General features: G+C 40.2%; 1 protein-coding gene across 1 annotated transcript in view; it reads right to left on the bottom strand.

Moving 5' to 3' along the window:
- Positions 1 to 395: 395 nt before the first annotated feature.
- LOC124605977 (sperm flagellar protein 1-like) overlaps positions 396 to 20,486 on the bottom strand; it is a 105,347-nt gene continuing 85,256 nt past the window's right edge. The window contains exons 4-5 of the mRNA XM_047137942.1: positions 12,389 to 12,516; positions 396 to 500 (exon numbers count right to left, since the gene is read on the bottom strand). Of these exons, the coding sequence (XP_046993898.1) occupies positions 396 to 500; positions 12,389 to 12,516 (233 nt within the window). The remainder of the gene's footprint in view (positions 501 to 12,388; positions 12,517 to 20,486) is intronic.

Here is a 20,486-nt window from a genome sequence, read left to right as displayed (position 1 = left end):
CTGAATGAAGCCTTTACTTGTTGATGAAGCCATTCTACAAGACCATTAGCAGCAAGTTGGTAGGCACAGGTTCAAATACAGTTAATGTCAAGCAATGCACAGAGATCTTTAAAGACATATGAGTCAAATTGCTTGCTCTCATCAATGATGACATGGAGAGAAACACAAAGCATGGAATCCACTTACAGAAAAAAGGTCATGGCTCGAGCTGCTGCTGCTGTCTTTCATAGGATGTACATGAGGCCAATGAGAGAGAGGGTCAATTCCTCTCAGGCAATATTAGTACCCTTCTAATGGTGGTAAAGGTCCCAATAATGTTGTTGTGAACATGTTTGAAATGTTAGCTTGGTGGGGCAAAGGTACCGAGCGGAGCTGTTACATGCCGAGTTACTTCATTATGCTGACAAGCATTGTGCTGGTGAACAAATGTCAAGTTCCTTCACAATGGCATCAGTACTAGACAGTGCATTTGCTTGTCCATTCTGCTCACCATCAACATGCTGAATGGAAATTCAGAAGTTTTAGCTGACACTGTGATGCCTTGTATGGCTTCTACCAGTTACACTGTACCATAAACATAGGAATAGCTAAATAAGAAAGGTGACCAGCTGAGAGATATATATAATAACAGATAGAGATCCTTTAAATGCAGGGAACTTAACTTATAACAGACTTGAATCCAATGTAAAGAATGTGAAAGAGCTGATCATTTTATGAAGTAAATTAAATATTCACCATCTATTTGAATATTGCTATAGTGTGAAGTAATATTTAAATGTAAATTCATGCAGTAAAGCAAGTTTTAAAATGCTAAGTGTGTATATGAAATGAAAAACATAAAATGAGTATTTCCTATTTGGGAATTTTGTGATATCTACCAAATTGTGCACAAAATATTTTAAATTTTAGATGCTCATCTACCTATAAATTGTATGTAAACTGTTTATAAGCTAAGATGCCAATATTTATGCAGTGCCATTCTTTTATGTTATGGGTTTGGAATTTGTAATATTACTACTTACATTTCTCAGAAGAATGAAAGATACATCAATGCGCATTGTACAGGTAGGTCTCTATGCTTACAGTGAGAAGGTATTTGCTTTTTGATAAACATCAATGTCCTCATACAAACATTAAGCTTGCAGGGGGAGATGTATGGTACTATTTGATACAACTAAAGGAGCAGAGATTTTTTTCAATGTAGTGTCACATCTGGTAATTTTAATAATATGATTACCACATGTATATGCAACAGTTTGCAATAACATTTGTTGTTATTATAGACAAATACCACATTCCTGAAATTTCTATTTCATGGAGGGATCTGTAGTACACAGTTAACTAATACAAAATTTCAGCCTGCTGGAATGAAAAGTAAACATTGATGACAATACACTAAATGTTAATTGACTTGTAAAATTCCCTGGTACTAAATAGATAATGAGTTAAACGAAATTTGCACATCAATAAGCTGAGTGAAGTGGTCAGTTTACCATGTTACCACTTAAAAATCTCTCTCATTATGTTAACATACAGTTGCAGATGCAACAGTTTGCAATAACATTTGTTGTTATTATAGACAAATACCACATTCCTGAAATTTCTATTTCATGGAGGGATCTGTAGTACACAGTCAACTAATACAAAATTTCAGCCTGCTGGAATGAAAAGTAAACATTGATGACAATACACTAAATGTTAATTGACTTGTAAAATTCCCTGGTACTAAATAGATAATGAGTTAAACGAAATTTGCACATCAATAAGCTGAGTGAAGTGGTCAGTTTACCATGTTAGCACTTAAAAATCTCTCTCATTATGTTAACATACAGTTGTAGATGAATTTCTTTTGCATGCTTGGTCATGCTGTTGTCCTGTGAAATAATTTTTTAGGGAAATGCAGAAACTGATTTTTTTCTGTTTTGAAGAAGTACAAGCAATAAGAATATTGTGGGAAACAGATAACCATGTATCTTACAGAGACCACAGCAAAGATCTTTGCACTTATTCTAACTTTCCAATGAATTTAAACTGTATTGACCACTCCTACAAAATATCAGGATATATCAAATACACTTTTAGGAACTACATATGTGGATTCCTCAAATATAAGCTGATTATTAATGGCAGAACAATTTCCTTGCTGAGGGCTTCTACCCCTGCAATCATTACCATAGTGAAACCTGTCCCATATACCCACCCACTACTGCACACTGCAGCCTTGTAACTGGTAAATTCTACAACATCAAAGACAGAACAACTTGTAAAATCACACATGTTGTTTACCAACCAATATATGTCCAATGCACAACATTTTATGTAGGAATGGCCACCCCAATTCTGGCTAAGTGCATCAATGGGCATAGAACTGTCTGCCTTGGGGTCATATTTTATCCAGTTGCTGAACATGCTCTACAGTATGACTCAAAGGAGCTGAGTGCCTGCTTCACCACACACTCACACAGGTTGTTTGGATCCTGATAGTAGTTTCTTTGAAATCCAGAGATAGTGACTTACCCTCCAACATATCCTCACATTTTGACACAATCCTGGACTTAATTACCATTAGAATCTTTCCCACCCCCCATTTTCCTTTTTGCATCACTACAACCTTTTTTTTCATCTTCATTACACAGTTTTATGTATTATGTCATATATAATATTTTATTTGTGAGTCTTTACTTTTTCATCTTGATTACCCTCATTCCCATCACTTATCATTACTTTTTTCTACAGTCTCTTTTTTCTCCTACTTATTAATTACACTGGTCATTCCATTACTCTTCTTCTTACTCTATCTTTACTTCTCACATGCCCCCCCCCCTCACACCCCCCCCCCCCCCCCCCCCCCCCATCAGCTCAGGATAGAAGCTGGCACAATGCTTACCACCACCACCACTATCATCATCGTGATCATCATCTTGAACAGTTTCCAGTTCCAGGCTGGGTCTGTTTAGAACATAAGCCCCACCATCTTGTCCTATTTTCCCATCACCTTTCTGCATTCATGCATTCACTCTGGTCCAGTACCTACCTCTTTTTTCAATACACTCCTCCATGTCTTTCAGCCATCTTACCAATGTACTACATTTGACCTCCAGGTCTCTCTGAGGCCTTGCCCTTGCATCTTCGTTTTTCCTTACCCACAGCTGGTTTAAGACTAATTGGGGTGCCAGGCTGAGAGGGGTACCAGAGGGGCTCCTAGTGTAGAATTTGTACACAGGGTGTATCAATTTAGTAGCAAAAGTAACCCATTTCCACACTCACTAAATTTAGATTTATTCTTAAAGGCCTTGCCAAGAGACCAAGGAATGGCTAATAATATACGTGGAAGTGGGTGAGGGGAGTGAAGAAAAGAGAGGCAGTGTCATAAAATGATATGTAATTCATGTGGGAAAACAGGAGGGGCACCGATTGATATGCTGCTTGTGTGAAAAAAATGTTCTTGGACTGGCCCTGCCCCTATCCTCACAACAGATGGGTCCCTGTCACCTTGGGCTCTGAGAAGCCTGTGTTATATTCACCGATTAACACCCATGTGTGAACAAAAAAATTTTTATTAGGTGGAGCAAAGCCACCGCTTAATTTTACAAAAAGATAAACTTGCTTCAAAAACAAAAGGCTTCTTCTCCTACCAAAATTTTATAACAAGCCAAAGAATATGCCACCTTATTGAACTGAAATATTAGTAACTGAACTGAATTTACATTCCTTTGTTGGGTTTTCTCTTGATGCTTTCCAGTGGATGCTGAGGAGATAGACGGGTGCAGAGTCTGGGGTTGATGGCTGGCATAGCAAAGATGTGGCATTTGGACATTCCAGCTGCATCGAAGTATCTTCCGGGTGGCAGTCTGCGGCGGGTTGAAAGATGCGTGATTCCCTTTCTTCTGGCTCTTTAACACGGCTGCTCCAGTCTTCCTCCGCTGATTCTGGAATGATGATTGGTGGATGGTGATATCATCGTGTGACCATCCGCACCAGAAAAAGGCTCTTGCACGTGCATAGTTAGCGGCTGATTGAATGTTTGGCAAGAACGCCTCTAGCACTGGCTGGCAGAACACACTGCCACTAAGTTGCACGCGCCGCTTAACTCTGCCATGATAGCCGGCAGTTCCGTTTGTGTGGCTGCCCAGTATTTTACCTTCCCTTATTGATCCCTCTTTATTCCCTGATGAAGCAATTAATAGTTTTAAAAGTTAGTTTAGTTTGGCATACTTTTATGTGCATGTGCTGGCAGTGCTAAACATTCTTCCTTGTGCAAGTAAGTTGTGGCCAGCAATTATCTCTCATAGACTTACAGTTTTCTCAAAGGAATTTTCCTTTTCATATACTGAACATCTGAGAAAATCATAACAAGTGATTAAAATGTTCTTTTCCTGATTATACACTTGCAAGTGATCACTGGAGCATAGATGTCACACCCTTTCAAATACTTCTGAATGATGTAAAATAATTTTGCAGACTTCAATTACACACTGAAAAAGCACCGCTGCATTAAAAATTTGTACTGCATACACCACTTGTCTTAAGGGGCCACAGAGATCTAAACCTAAGGATTTGATGCTGTGGGAAAATGCAGGTCATGGAATTGTTTCTTTCCTATCTATTTGTCTATTAAGCACTTCATCTTGAACGATGTAACTAAAAATTGCTTCAACATGTACAAACCACAAGCTTTATATTACCTGCAGGTCCACATCCTTTAACAAGTCTGGAAAAGTGTTCTGAGTGGAGTCCTTATAGATAGTTCCTGTAAGACATGCTGGGAGAATATGTAGACCTATTAGGCAGGACCTACAGTTCAACTGCTGTTGTTGTCTAGCTTGAATAGTTCTATAAAGTTTTCATTCAACAACAAGTGTTGTTTGTGAACTGTAGCAATGGCACAGCACAGAGACTGTTTCAATTTGAGAAAAGGAACAGTTTCTGTAGTCACAACAATGTTTTTATTCACACATAACGTACTACTACAGACATAAAGACTGCAAAATATTTAAATTGAACATATTATTGTGTAGCAGGAATTTGAAAGTTTTTAAAGTCAACTGTGTGTTTTCAGTCCTTTCAGATGACTTCAAAATCATCTCTGAATGCTGTACACAATGCTGGTGGAATAATTTGTGAACTGAGCCATCAAAGATTTTTTGTGAGTTGTCCAGCTTTATTATTCATTTATTATCAGGTCTCTAGTGCTAAAAATAGGTTAATTATATTAAATGCCACTGTGCACATTGTAATTAGTCTAATCTTGTCTCTCTTCACTCCTTGTGGGAGTGGTTATCAGACAGCTGTAGTGTATTTGTAGATTCCTCAATTAGTAATCATTCTTGAAATTCTGCACGCAGGGTTTCAAAAAACAGTCACTAAATATTTGTGCAGATTTTTTTCAGACACAACCTCATTATAGGCAACTGTATCATCTGCAAAAAGCCTGAAGTTGCACTGAATATTTTATGCCATGTCATTAATATAAAACATGAACAGTAAGAGTCCTGGCCCTTACCTGGGGCATATCTGAAGTACTTCTACAACTGTCAATAAAGTTCCACCAAAGGTAACATATTGAATCTTTCCAACCAAGAAATGCTCAAGCCCATCACAGATTTCAGTTTTGGAATTCAGGATGGAGGTCATTCTGTCTGAGATATCACATTAGGTTTGAGCTCATGATATATTAGCAGATTCCACAAAAATCTGATGTTAATGACACTGGACTTTTGTGGATCGATTTCTGCCATGATTTTGTAGGAGGGTGTCAACCTGTGCTCTCTTCTAACTACGTGCACAAGGTATAAAAGGACAGTACATTGGTGGAGCTGTTGTTTGTACTTAGATGATTCACAATGGAAGGTTCTTGATGTGATTATGGCTGCACGATGGGAATTAACAGACTTTGAACACAGAATGGTAGTTGGAGCTAGATGCATGGGACATTCCATTTCAGAAAGTGTTAGGGAATTCAGTATTCCAAGATCCACAATGTCAATATTGTGCTGAGAATACCTAAGTTCGGGCATTAGCTCTCACAAAGGGCAATGCAGTGATCAACAACCTTTACTTAACGAATGAGTGTAGCAGCATTTGCATAGAGTTTCAGAGCTTACAGATGGGCAATGGTACATGAAATAACTGCAGAAATCAATATAGGACATATGACAAATGTATCCACTGTGACAGTGCCGTGAAATTTGGCATTAATGGACTATCACAGCAGACGACCAACGCAAGTGTCTTTGCTAACAGCATGACATCAACTGCAGTGCCTCTTCTGGGCTCATGACCACATTGGTTGAGCCCTAGATGACTGGAAAACTGTGACCTAGTCAGATGAGTCCTGATTTCAGTTGGGAAGAACTGATTATAGGGTTCAAGTGTGGTGCAGGCCCCACAAAGCCGTGGACCCAAGTTGTCAACAAGGCACTGTGCAAGCTGGTGGTGGCTTCCTACTGGTGTGGGCTGTGTCTACTGGCATGGACTGGATCCTCCAACTGAACTGAATAATGATTGGAAATGGTTATGTTTGACTACCTGGAGACCACTTACAGCCATTTATGGACTTAATGTTCCCAAACAATGACATCATGTCACTGGGCCATAATTGTTTGTGATTAGTTTGAAAAACATTGTGGACAGTTCAACAAAATGATTTGGACACCCATATTGCCTGACATGAATCCCATCAAATTTTTTGGGACATAATAAAGAGGTCAGTTCATGCACAACATCCTGTACCATGAAACATAACAGTCCATTGAAATCCATTTACAACACATATTTTTCGATCCAATTTGAAATAAACAGGAATCACTGATGTAAACAAAAGGCAGTGGTATATATAAACCTATGCTTACAAAACTGATACCATAAAACTGTTTACTGAATTGTAGTTGTGTTGAGGTGTATAGCTCCTGTAATTGGTAGGAATATTTAGGATTAACATAAATAGGTGAAATCTGGAACAAATGATCGAGTACATTGGTCAACGTTTTCTTTTTTTTTTAACTGAGATGGATTTGTGTTAAAACAGTATCTAAATTAACACTGTGATATTTAAACAAAAAACTAACTGTGAGAATCAAAATTGATTAAAAAATTAAAATGTAATTAGTGAAAATTATATAAGTGGCGTGTAAACATAGGTAGTACTTTAGGTGTTTTGTCAATAATAAATAAATGATCTATTTTGCCACATTCAATGGGAGACTTGGAAACATATACATTGATGGGAACATTTTTCAAACCATGTATCTTCTGCATTTCATAAAAATAATAGAAGTATTGTTAATATTTCATATTTGTGTATTCACATACGCCTAAAATGTTAAATACTTAAAAGTCGATAAATGTATTTGCTCCATTAAAGCCAGTGCAATTGCTGGAATATGTCATTAATTTTAAGGCAACAGTTTTAATTGTATTATTAAAAAACCCTTTATAGCAATACTGAGGATTGTTCAGATTTATACACTCCTGGAAATGGAAAAAAGAACACATTGACACCGGTGTGTCAGACCCACCATACTTGCTCCGGACACTGCGAGAGGGCTGTACAAGCAATGATCACACGCACGGCACAGCGGACACACCAGGAACCGCAGTGTTGGCCGTCGAATGGCGCTAGCTGCGCAGCATTTGTGCACCGCCGCCGTCAGTGTCAGCCAGTTTGCCGTGGCATACGGAGCTCCATAGCAGTCTTTAACACTGGTAGCATGCCACGACAGCGTGGACGTGAACCGTATGTGCAGTTGACGGACTTTGAGCGAGGGCATATAGTGGGCATGCGGGAGGCCGGGTGGACGTACCGCCGAATTGCTCAACACGTGGGGCGTGAGGTCTCCACAGTACATCGATGTTGTCGCCAGTGGTCGGCGGAAGATGCACGTGCCTGTCGACCTGGGACCGGACCGCAGCGACGCATGGATGCACGCCAAGACCGTAGGATCCTACGCAGTGCCGTAGGGGACCGCACCACCACTTCCCAGCAAATTAGGGACACTGTTGCTCCTGGGGTATCGGTGAGGACCATTCGCAACCGTCTCCATGAAGCTGGGCTACGGTCCCGCACACCGTTAGGCCGTCTTCCGCTCACGCCCCAACATCGTGCAGCCCGCCTCCAGTGGTGTCGCGACAGGCGTGAATGGAGGGACGAATGGAGACGTGTCGTCTTCAGCGATGAGAGTCGCTTCTGCCTTGGTGCCAATGATGGTCGTATGCATGTTTGGCGCCGTGCAGGTGAGCTCCACAATCAGGACTGCATACGACCGAGGCACACAGGGCCAACACCCGGCATCATGGAGTGGGGAGCGATCTCCTACACTGGCCGTACACCACTGGAGATCGTCGAGGGGACACTGAATAGTGCACGGTACATCCAAACCGTCATCGAACCCATCGTTCTACCATTCCTAGACCGGCAAGGGAACTTGCTGTTCCAACAGGACAATGCACGTCCGCATGTATCCCATGCCACCCAACGTGCTCTAGAAGGTGTAAGTCAACTACCCTGGCCAGCAAGATCTCCGGATCTGTCCCCCATTGAGCATGTTTGGGACTGGATGAAGCGTCGTCTCACGCGGTCTGCACGTCCAGCACGAACGCTGGTCCAACTGAGGTGCCAGGTGGAAATGGCATGGCAAGCCGTTACACAGGACTACATCCAGCATCTCTACGATCGTCTCATGGGAGAATAGCAGCCTGCATTGCTGCGAAAGGTGGATATACACTGTACTAGTGCCGACATTGTGCATCTCTGTTGCCTGTGTCTATGTGCCTGTGGTTCTGTCAGTGTGATCATGTGATGTATCTGACCCCAGGAATGTGTCAATAAAGCTTCCCCTTTCTGGGACAATGAATTCACAGTGTTCTTATTTCAATTTCCAGGAGTGTATATAAAGCGGCAGCCATGTTGGCATGGGAGAGCAGTGTCTTAGAAGATATTTTGCAAGAAGCATGTAATTGCTTAAGTATGATGTAGGTCAGTGTTGTAAGCATGTTAGTATAATTATGACATGATTTAGAATAAAGGTTCTGAAACATAATGTTTGTATTGATCATACATGAAGTAAAAACCATGTTACAGTTGACAACATGAGCTTGTGGCAGCAGCAGATATAAAGCAAATGGATGAGTACACCCTACAAAATTATAAGCTTTGTTAACAATAATTTCATGTGCAATATTTCTGCAGGGGACTTCTAACAACTTGTGTCCATGCTACATCAAGTTGCTGCATTACATCATGCAAAAGGAGGTACAACATAGCAATAGGAGGTATCCCATAACTTTCATTGCCTCGGTATATATTATGGTTAAGAGAGGAACTAACTCATCTGCAAATTCTGTGTAAAATCTCACAAGGATTCCATCAGATTCTGAAGCCTTCTTTAATCTTAGCAGTTTCAGCTGTTTCTCAATATTGTTGACACTACTATCACCTGACTTTGCACTGATGCGAGAGTTAAACTGCAATTGTACCCCTGGATCTTCCTTGGTAAAGGAACATTTGAAAATTGAGTTCAGCATTATTGATGTTGTTTTGTTGTTAACTTCAGCTCCCATGCCATCCATTAGCTGTCTGGACACTAACTTTGGTGCCACTGGCAGCCTTTACCATATGACCACAATTTATTCAGATTTTATGAGAGGTCTACAATAGTTGTTAAGGCATCACATATTGCCCTTTTGACACCAAATGTATTTGATTTAGCATCTCTCCATCTAGGGCTTTATGATTTGTTTCACACTTATTGTGCGGTGGTCACTACTTCAACAGAAGTGTCTTTATGGTGCCTGTATACCAAGAAGTGTCCCTCCCACCCTGAACCATATTACTAAGTACATATCTGTCCAGTGTTTGGTCAACTATTCTTCTAAACTTGAGCCTCAGTTCCTTTATGTGGCCCTACTCAGCTAAATATTTCAAATTCACTCTTGAGATATTACAGAAGGAAGACAGAGCTGCATTATTCTCATCAGTGAATGAGTGTGCTAATGATACACAACCCCCTATCATAACCTCAGGTGAATGTTTGCCACACTCTCATTTTGAACCACGTGTTACTCTTGAAATCATCTCTAGGACTCATGAACTTAAAATAGTCATCCAATAATGGTATTGCAAGCTTTTTCTTATGATCTCAACACTGAGGGCACATCATGAAATTACTCAAAGACATTGCTACATGGTGTGAATAAAAATTACCTTTTATTCATCTATCCAGTCCTCAGAATTTAAATGTGAAGCAACTATATGTAAATTGCAAACTCTCATAGGCCAAATGTATGTTTCTGTAAATCATATTCTTTTTTCATTATGTTGTCTTTGCATCAGGTTGAGCAAATTACTGTACAAACACATATTTTTAATGACTTAAGAATGTAAGGATTTCAAAAAATAGTTTAATGGGACCATGCAGAATATACATTTTGCATATTTTCATTTAATGATGTTGTATGGACTAATGTCCTGGGGTAACTCATCTTTATGTCCTGTAGTAACTCATCTTTAAGAGAGAGTCTTCATAGCTCAAAAATGTGCAATAACAATAACGCGTGGTGCCCACCCATGATCATCTTGTAGAGATCTGTTTAAGGAGTATGGCATTCTGACTAATGCTTCACAGAATATTTGTTAACTGATGATGTGTGTTGCAAATAATCCACTACAGTTCAAAATGAACACTGATGTACATAATGACAATACTAGAAGCAAAAATGACATTAATGCCTCCATAATAAAGTTGCCTTTAGCACAAAAATGGGTGCACAACATTCCAGCTAAAAGTTTTGATCACTTACCCACTGATATAAAATGTCTCACAGAAAGCAAAGTAAAATTTGCAAATAAACAGAACAAGTTTCTCCTTAACAGCTTCTCCTCTTCTGTAGAAGAATTTCTACTATTGTAATGTGTAAAAGGTGTTGGGTAGGAATTACTAACTCACATCTGTATATCAATAATAATAATAATAAAAATAAACTTATAAATATTTGGCTTGTAGCCATATTTACAAGTGAATTGACTCATTCCACATTCAGAAATACAAGCAAAGACTTGTGAAGATTGGTGTCCCACTTCAGTATCCTACATAAAGACACGGCAGCAGTGTATGACTGCAAATGTACATGTAGATGTATGCATGTGCAGCTGTTTATCCCCCCTTCCCCCCCCCCCCCTCCCTCTCTCTCTCTCTCTCTCTCACACACACACACACACACACACACACACACACACACACACACACACACAGAATGTAATTTTAGCAATTTCAAATTCAAGATCACTTTATTGAACTAAAGAACAATACATGATGCAGTGTGATAAAAAACAAATATCAAGGATATGCTCTGTGGCCTTCCATGTTAGTAATCCAAAAGTATCCATTATCCATTAAGAATGTTTCATGATCTAGTTAGTAACAGTGAAATGAATGAGTTTTGAGTAACACTGTATGTAAATCCAAGCAGTAAATGGCTTTCATAAAACAATGGGAAAACTGGGATGGAATACTAACTGTTTGAAAAGTAACAATATTATGAAAAGGATAGTTGCTACTTACCATATAGTAGAGATGCAGAGTTGCAGATTAGCACAACTAAAAGACTGTCAGGAACTGAGCTTTCAGCCAACAAGGCCTTCTTCAAAATTAGATCTCTCACACACACACACACACACACACACACACACACACACACACACACACACACACATACACACGCGCGCGCGCGCGCGCGCACGACCACATGACCACAGAGACTCTGGTCGTGTGTGTGTGTGTGTGTGTGTGTGTGTGTGTGTGTGTGTGTCTGGTCTAATTTCAAAGGAGGCCTTGTTGGTTGAAAGCTCACTCTATGACAGTCTTTTTGTTGTGCCTATTTGCGACTCAGCATCTCCGCTGTATGGTATCAACTATACTTTTCATAATATTGTCTCATTCCATCCTGGATTTTTCATTGTTTATCAATTTGAAAAGGATTGATATGGGAGATGTTGATGTGTTGAGTGATAGACAGGCACAAGGAAAAAGTGTGCTAAGATGTCATTCAGCTACTGAACTAAGTCTTTCATCAGATGTACACAACAAAACTCACACACAAAATATTTCTAGACTTATTTTTCATTGTGCCTGTCTTCTATTCAACACTTCCACTATCTGGTGAGTAGCCATCAATCCCTTCCATATTGTTCTTACTTCATCTTGGACTTTCCATTGTTTGATTTGGTCCAAAGGACTTAATCCAGTACCTGAATTATACGTAGCCGTTTTTTTCATTGTGCCTGTCTGCCACTCAGTGCCTCCTCTATGTGGCTCTATGTGGTGAGTAGTGCTCTACCTTTTCATATTGCTGGCTTACATAATACCACACATGATAATGTTTTATATCTTACCTTTTTCTGTAATGCATCAATCATCTCATCTTTTTTCGTTAACTCATCTTGTTTTTTCATGAATTCTTTCAGTGGTATAAGTATTTGCTCTTTGTCAGTTCCGCTTGCAGGAACTCTTACTATCTCACCTAAAATGTATAAAAGTACTATGAGCTTTCACAACATTTTCAACAAAATTGTTCATTGTCTTAATGACAAGTAGTTTGAATTCAGTTCACGCAAATTATCAGCTGTTGTGGAACACCAGCAAGATGGGAGTGTGGTAAAGTTGTTCCCCATTGTGAATATATGGGAGGAGATTCACAGTTGTAACATTTCTTAATATCCTGCAACAGCTTAGTCTTGATTAATAGTAAAAGTCATATAAGTTGAAAAAACATATTGCTGGTGAAACTGCATTACGTATGAAGAAAGGAGGAAAACAGAAATGCATTCTTATGCATCCTGATTTGTGAGTCTACAATGATTCAGCAATAAATGTAATTTTAAGTATGTTTGTGTGCCCTCACACTCCTGTGCAGTTCAGTATCAGAGCACTTTCACTTCTAAATGCACCCACATATCTGTGTATTGCATGATTCAATCAGCCACCTAAATGGAGGCCCACCAGTGACACCCCTGTGCAGGGAGGAGACCCCCCAAGAGGGATCATTACCGATAAAATTTTATTAAATAATTTTTCCATACATGATGTGTGGCCGTAGTTGGCTTGGGCATACTGTGGAGGAAGGTGCTGGCCGGAAGACCGTGGTCGGCACATTCCTGCCACGTGCTCCTCGGTCAGACGTTAGTCCCACTGGCTGGTTGTGCTGATGAGGGTACACTACTAGCAAGGCGCGTTGGCGGAATCAACCCTCCAATCAAAGATTAGTCATGTGATCACATGGGGACACGGCCGGAAGCAGTGAGGGCGGCTTGAAAACAGCTCCGCACTCTCTTAGCTTCAGACCTCGCCCCGAGTAGTCGCTCCTCTAGCCTCTGCCTCTCTCCTCCAACCTCCTGATGAACAGACAGCAATCCCTCTTGGGGCTGCTCAGCCCTATGTAGGCACCCATGTACCATCGTTACATGAATAAACAGGGTCCATTCCAGCTGGATTACTTTTAATTATCACAATGCCCACTGCTCCTGACCCCTATTCTGACGAGCACCCCTTTCAAACTCCATCAGGTGCTGGTGATGCTTGTCACATGAGTACACAGCTTCTTTGTGTGCTCCAGCGTGATCACTCAGTGTCTGATGCCGTTCATGCTCCTTATGTACACTACCAGGTCTGATAACAACACTAAACATGAACAACACTAATGCAGTTCAGTGGCCATTATACCTCTCATGGAGAATAGCTACTCTAAACATTTATATAACTGCTGATAATGTGTAAGTTAAACTGACATCCAATCTTATACTCTGGATGCAGGCAGTGTAATTATGTGTCTGATGCCTAGAACCCCCATTATCTGTTGTTCTTTGTGTGGTCCACACACTGCAGAATGGTTTGATACTGCTCTCCATGCTAGTCTTTCCTGTACAAGCCTCTTCATCTCTGCATAATTTCCACAACCCACATCCATTTGAACCTGATTATTGTCCTGTTCTACTTGTACAATTTTTACCCCCACACTTCTTTCCATAACCAAATCAAAAATTCATTGATGCCTTGGGATGTGTCCTATCAACTTATCCCTTCTTTTAGTCTGCCATAAATTTCTTTTTTTCCCATTTCAATTCAACACCTCCTCATTTGTTATCTGGTCTACCCATCTAATCTTGAGCATTCTTCTATATTGGCATATTTCAAAAGCTTTTATCTTCTTTTTGACTGAATAGACCATTGTCTGTTTATTACTTTCATAAAAGGATACACTCCAAACAAATGACTTCAGAAAAGACTTCCTTACACATGAATTTTATGTTAGATGTAAACAAATTCCTCTTTTCCGAATATTCTTTTCATGCTATTGCCAGTCTTCGTTTTATATCTTCCATACCTTGGCCATCATGTGATTTTGCTGCCCAGAGTAATAATACTCATCTAGTAGTTTTAGTGTCTCATTTGCTTATCTAATTCCTTCTACATCACCTGATTCACTCTGACTACATTCCATTGCCCTTTTTTTTACTTTTATTGATGTTCATCCTCTAACCTCTTTTCATGACAGTATTCATCCTGTTCACTCACTCTTCCAAGTCCTTTGCTGCCTCTGACAGAACTGCAATATTATCAACAAACTTCCTGAGCTTTAATTTGCTTTCCAAGTTTCTCACTGGTTTTCTTAACAGCTTGCTCAATGTACAGATTCATTTCCTTCTCCATTATGACTTCCATTTCATGTCCTTTGACTTTTAGAACTGCAGTCTGGTATCTGTACAAACTGTAAATAAACCTTCAGCCCCTGTATGTTATCCTTGCTACCTTCAAAATTTTGAAGAGTGTAGTCCATTCTTTCTTCAGCCTGTCTTCTAAGATAAATCATAGTCTCACTGTTGCCTCAAGTTTTTCTAAATTTCTCCAGGACCCAAACTGATATTCCCAAGTTTGGCTTCTGCTAGTTTCTCCATTCTTCTGTAAATAATTAGTGTAAGTATTTTGCATCCATGACTTACTAAACTGAGAGCTTGGTATTATTTAGACCTTCTTTTGAATTGGCATTATTACATTCTTTTATAAGTCTGAGGGAATATTGTCTACTCCAGGGACCTAGTTTCCAGTTACACCTTCAGTGCTCTGTCAAATTCCTCTCACAGAATCATATCTTACATCTCGTATTCACCAACTTCCTTTTCTCTTTCTATAACATTGTCCTCAAGTTTGTTCCACTTACATAGGCTCTCTATGTATATCTGCCACCTTTCAACTTTCCCTTCTTTGCTTAATAATGACTTGCTATTTGGCAAGCCCCTGCCCATACCCAGAGACGGAGCACCTTGTGCAATCAGTGATGATGCAATAGCACCTTTGAACCATCAGAGGAGTGCAAGAAAGCATCAGTGCAGAGAGGACCAGACCTCTGCAGCATGGGCTGCCAGCTCTGTGGAGACGTTGGTGGTGCTGCTGCTACATCAATGATGATGGGCCCTCCTTCTGGTGCCAGTGATGTGGGATCCAAAGGAGGCGAGGGTGGCTGGGGCTGTGAGATCCTATAGTGATCCATCTCTGAAACACAGATATCTGTGGCAGGATCACCCAGCCAACAGGAGAGAAGTTGATTCTGTGCAGCCTGGATGAAGCCTGAACGAGATTGAGAGAGCAGTGATGACACTCCATTCCAAGCAGCTGTTGCTGCCAAAGACTCTGAAAAAGAGATGATAATTGACATTAAATTTAGTGTACTGTGGAGGAATGGCCGACTGCTGTGGTGGATGCAGCAGATGCAGCAGTGTTCTGCATCAGTGTCCATGAAGTAGTTTGACAAGTAAGTTATCATTGTTTGACTGGGAACAGTATGAGGACAGAAAAATCACTGGAGCCTGCTGCTGTGTGTGGAAGGCATGTAACTTGTCCATTTGTTGCTTAAAAGTTCTGACAAAGTTCTCTGTTTAGCTGTTAGACTGCGGCTGGAATGGTGCACTTGTCGCATGGTAAATGCTATTGGCATTACAAAATTGCCTGAAAGTCAGTTGATGTAAACTGCGGTCTATCATCTGAGAGTCCAAAATGGACCTGCACAATTAATGTGTAGTCCCTGTCAAAGGGTGCTGAATTTCAACAAATTGAAGAACCTTTGAGGTGGAGCAGCCTGGTGCTCCACACATGTCTAACGATGAGAGGTCAACTGTTCAGCCCGAGTCCAATTTGACTCATGTACAGTGGCATTGGGTGAGCTGCTTTGTACACACTGTGCTCCAATGATCTTGATGTAAGAGATGAAGAACTTTTTTCTGGGGAGAATGTGGAACTATTGCATATGATTGATCATTATCCTAGTGAAGCAGAGTGACACCCATTTATACAGAGAAGCCGTGCTGAAGTATAAATTATCAGCAACCTGTTCGGATTGTGAACAGATTTGACAGCATATGGCCAACCAATGTGGATGTACCCCAGCAGACTAGGGTCCACAGTTGTTGCCTGAGAGAGCCAACAGTGATTGATGGGAAATCCAGCAAGAGTTTCATGGCCCTGCAGATCAGCATGGAAACAAGAGTCTTCAGATATGTCGAACACTGTATTGTTGCCAACTGGTAAATGAGAGAGGGTGTCTGCATTGGAATGTTTGACCATCAGTTGATACATTGTTTCACAATGATATTTGGCAATATCAAAGACTTGCTTTGCAGCTTCTGTGCTGTACATGCTGGGCCTGGTTTGGAAGGGATAATAAACAATGATGTCATTGGCTTGTAATCTGTCACCAAGTAAAACTTCCTTTCGTAAATATACTGGTGGAATTTTGTCACACTGTTGATAATGGCAAGAGCTTCCTCCTCTAGCTGTGAATAATCTCATTGAGCCTTGGCCAAGAGGTTTGATGCAAAAGCAATCAGTCTATCCATAGGTCCGTATCTGTGTGAAAGCATTGTAACAGTCCTGTATGCTAGGACGACTGGCTTAGCAGGATAAAAACACTTTAAACAACTATCACTCAATAAATCGGCCTTCAGTTGCTGAAAAGCAGTTTGACACTCCTAAGATCATTCAAAAGGAACATTTCTCTGGTGTAATCTGTGCAATAGAGCCACAATTTGTGCTGTATTCAGATGTAGCAAATGTAGTAAGTGAGTTTTCTTAGTACTGCTTGAAGTTTGGTTATTTTGCAAGGTATTAGGAGATCAAGAATTGCAGTTAAATGAGACTGCCAATGGTGGGTGCCCTGAAAATCAATGACATGTCCTAAGTACATAGCTGCAGTTTGAAAAGAAGAACACTTTTTGTTGCAATTGAGACCAGCAGCAGAGAGAAATTGAAATAAATTTCTCAAATTAGAGAGATAGTCTGCAGGAATCCAACCCAAAACCATAATATCATCTAAATAGTTCATGCACGAAGGCACTGTAACAGTCAGCTGTTCAAAACAGCACTGAAAAATTGCAGGTGCTGAAGCACTGCCAAATGTCAAAAGTAAAAACTTGAACAACCCTGTGTAGTGTTGATCACAAAAAAACTCCTAAGACTGCTCATCTAATGGACTCTGCAAATAGACATGTCATAAGCCTATTTTAGAGAAGAAGCAACTTGTTCCTAGCTTATCCATCAGTTCATCAGGCTGTGGTAATGGAAATGAGTCAATCACTGTTTGAGGATTCACCACTGACTTGAGATCAGCACAAAATCTTAACTGGCCAGACAGTTATCTGATGACTAAGAGATTGCAGTGCAAGCCTCAGAATTGGTTATGTTGCCTAGGCTGCCCTGAAAAAGTTGACTGAACAGGGTAGCACAGTGGTTAGCACACTGGACTTTACTCGGGAGGGCGACAGTTCAAATCCACTTCTGGCCATCCAGATTAAGATTTTCCATGATTTCCCTAAATCACTTAAGACAAATGGCAGAATGGTTCCTTTGAAAGGGCATGGCCAATTTCCTTTCCCGTCCTTCCATTAATTGAACTTGTGCTTCATCTCTGATGATCATGTTGTCAATGGGATGCTAAACTCTAATCTTACTACCTTTTTCATTAAAAAGTTCACTGAATTCTGCACAGAGTTTTGAAACATTGAGGCACAGAAAGATTTATTGACATGAATTTGCAACCCAGAAAAATTGAACAAATAAATACCAAAAAAGTTTTGACTGTACTTTGGACACAACACTGTGAATGAAATTGTCTTTGCAATATTGCAAAAAGCTGCAAGCAGGCCACAAACACCAATAACTTGGATAACATGACTGTAGTAAGCTAAGAGAATTGTCTATGACTTGTAGAATTTAGGCTCTGCTAATGGTTCATACATGCATCTGTTCAAAATTGTCATTGAATCTTCCTTAGCCAACTGGATGCACACATTGCAGTTAGCAAAGTGACAAAAAGTTTGTTTGCTTGCTGCTGAAAACAAGAAGAGTTCTGAGATTTCTGCAACACTGATTTTAACACTGACTTGGAACCATGACTAGCACTAGATGGCTTTAAAAGTATGACACTGAAGTTCACAGACTGACTCTTGGTAGGAGGAACAGATGGTTTGTGTGACTTTCACTTTTGCAAACACACTGATTGTACATGCCGATGCTTGTCACAATGAAAACAGTTTGCATTGTGGGAGGGGTACGCTTGCTGTATGTATGACATGTTGCTCTGAGGGCAAGATTTGACACTGTTTGCGATCTGCATAGCACACTGCTTCTGCTGTTTATGGTGCTGCCCTGGCTGTATCTTGAAATGATGTGGCCTGTGAATTGGGTGCATGACTCATTTGCTGTTGTACATCTTTTGCTCCACAGGAATGTAATGAGAGTCAAAGTCAACCACAGCACTATCGTAACGGTACTGGACTCATTTAATTCTGACACTTGTTTCAAACTTGGATCCAGATACTTCAGTACTTGTGCTCCAATTGTGGAGTTACTACACATCCTGGGTAATATCATCTTGAATCATGGCATCACTGTAGTATCTCCCACATTCACACTTAACCTTGCTATGCCTGTTCTTGCATTGTAAACCCACTGTTTATTAGTCTGACAAGATGGTCTAAAAATCTGAAAAACTTGTAACAAGCAGCAGTCATGTTCATTTGTGGATCAAAGTACTTGTCTAATGCAGCAATCAAGTCCTCATAGGCTACACTTTTAGCATGGACAGTAGGGAAAATGTATATGCCAAGACGTAAGCTGCAACAAATACTGTTGCCAAAAAATGTTATTTTCTGTCCACACCTTGAGTATGGTGTGCAGTAAGCAGGGTGTCGAGCTGAGCATGGTATCCAAATCAGTTTTTCTGCTGTGCATTGAATGGTGGGAACTGTGATGCATAGACAGGTTGTGCTTGTGGCGGCACTGCTTGTAGTTTTGGAATGACATACATTTCACCGTTCCATCCATAAGTTGTTGATTGTTGAATTTTCTGAGCTTGTAACTGAATAGCTTGGCTTAGAGACAGCTCCTGTGGTATGTGGCCATGATTCAGTACACAGTAGACACTAAATAGTAAAAAAATTTAAACACTGGAACTGTAAAGAATGTCTTAATTAGAAGTCACAGACAAGAACATGCAAAAAAAAAATCAGCTTCTGTATACAGAACATAATGAAAACAGCAGCTGCAGATCAGAATGTTCTGACAGACTCAATACATTAGGAATGCTGCAGGCAAGCACAGTGTTTGTCCACAAATCTGCAAGAAACACACACTATCTTCATTGTCATAGTGCTTCTGTCTCAGCATGGCATAAATTCACCAAATAACAACAGCTGAATAAAGGACCAGATGTGGCGGCAATATTTTTTTATCCTGTGGTGATCTATGGGCTCTAAATGCAGAAAGCAGAGAATGTGAGACACAACAGTTAGGTAAAAAGTCATATACTTAACTCTGCGAGTTGCATATCATGAACACAGTGAGATACAATAGAATATCCAGTGTCAAAGTCCATAATACACTGTAGAATAGAGAGAGAGGCTCAATACCCATAGGTGTACATCACAATACTGAAGAGGCCTGATGATGGCTTGTGGCATCCACTTATACACTCTGATAGGGGCACTTCCTGCACTGGCTGAGGAAGGCTTGTCCATGAGGCAGCCATTGGTTGGCAGCTGCTAGCTACTGTATGGCTGCCTCTCATGTGGGTATCCCTAAAACCTGGTATGAATTAGGAATAGACAAACTGTACCTGGTGTCTGTGGTGAACAACTCAAGGCAGCCAGAAAGATGCAGTATTTCTCAATTTCTAAAAACCATTTGGCTCAGTACTACACTTACCACTTATTATTCAAAAGTATTAACAAATAGGATGTCAAGTGAAATTTGTAACTGAATTGAGAATTTCTTGGTAGGGAGGATGCAGCAAGTTATCTTTGATGGAGAGTCAGTGACAGATGTAGAGGTAATGTAAGGTGTACCATGGGAAGCGTGTTGGATTCTTTGCTATTCGTTTTATATAGGATGATCAGAAACAGTCTCAAAGGCTTGTAAGGGTGTTGCAAGGTAGGTTGTGCTGAG

This window comes from Schistocerca americana, chromosome 3 (genome assembly GCF_021461395.2).
Source record: "Schistocerca americana isolate TAMUIC-IGC-003095 chromosome 3, iqSchAmer2.1, whole genome shotgun sequence".
Taxonomy (NCBI): Eukaryota; Metazoa; Arthropoda; class Insecta; order Orthoptera; family Acrididae; genus Schistocerca; species Schistocerca americana.
Note: the sequence above shows the minus strand (reverse complement) of the source record. Positions and strands in the feature narration are given on the sequence as shown.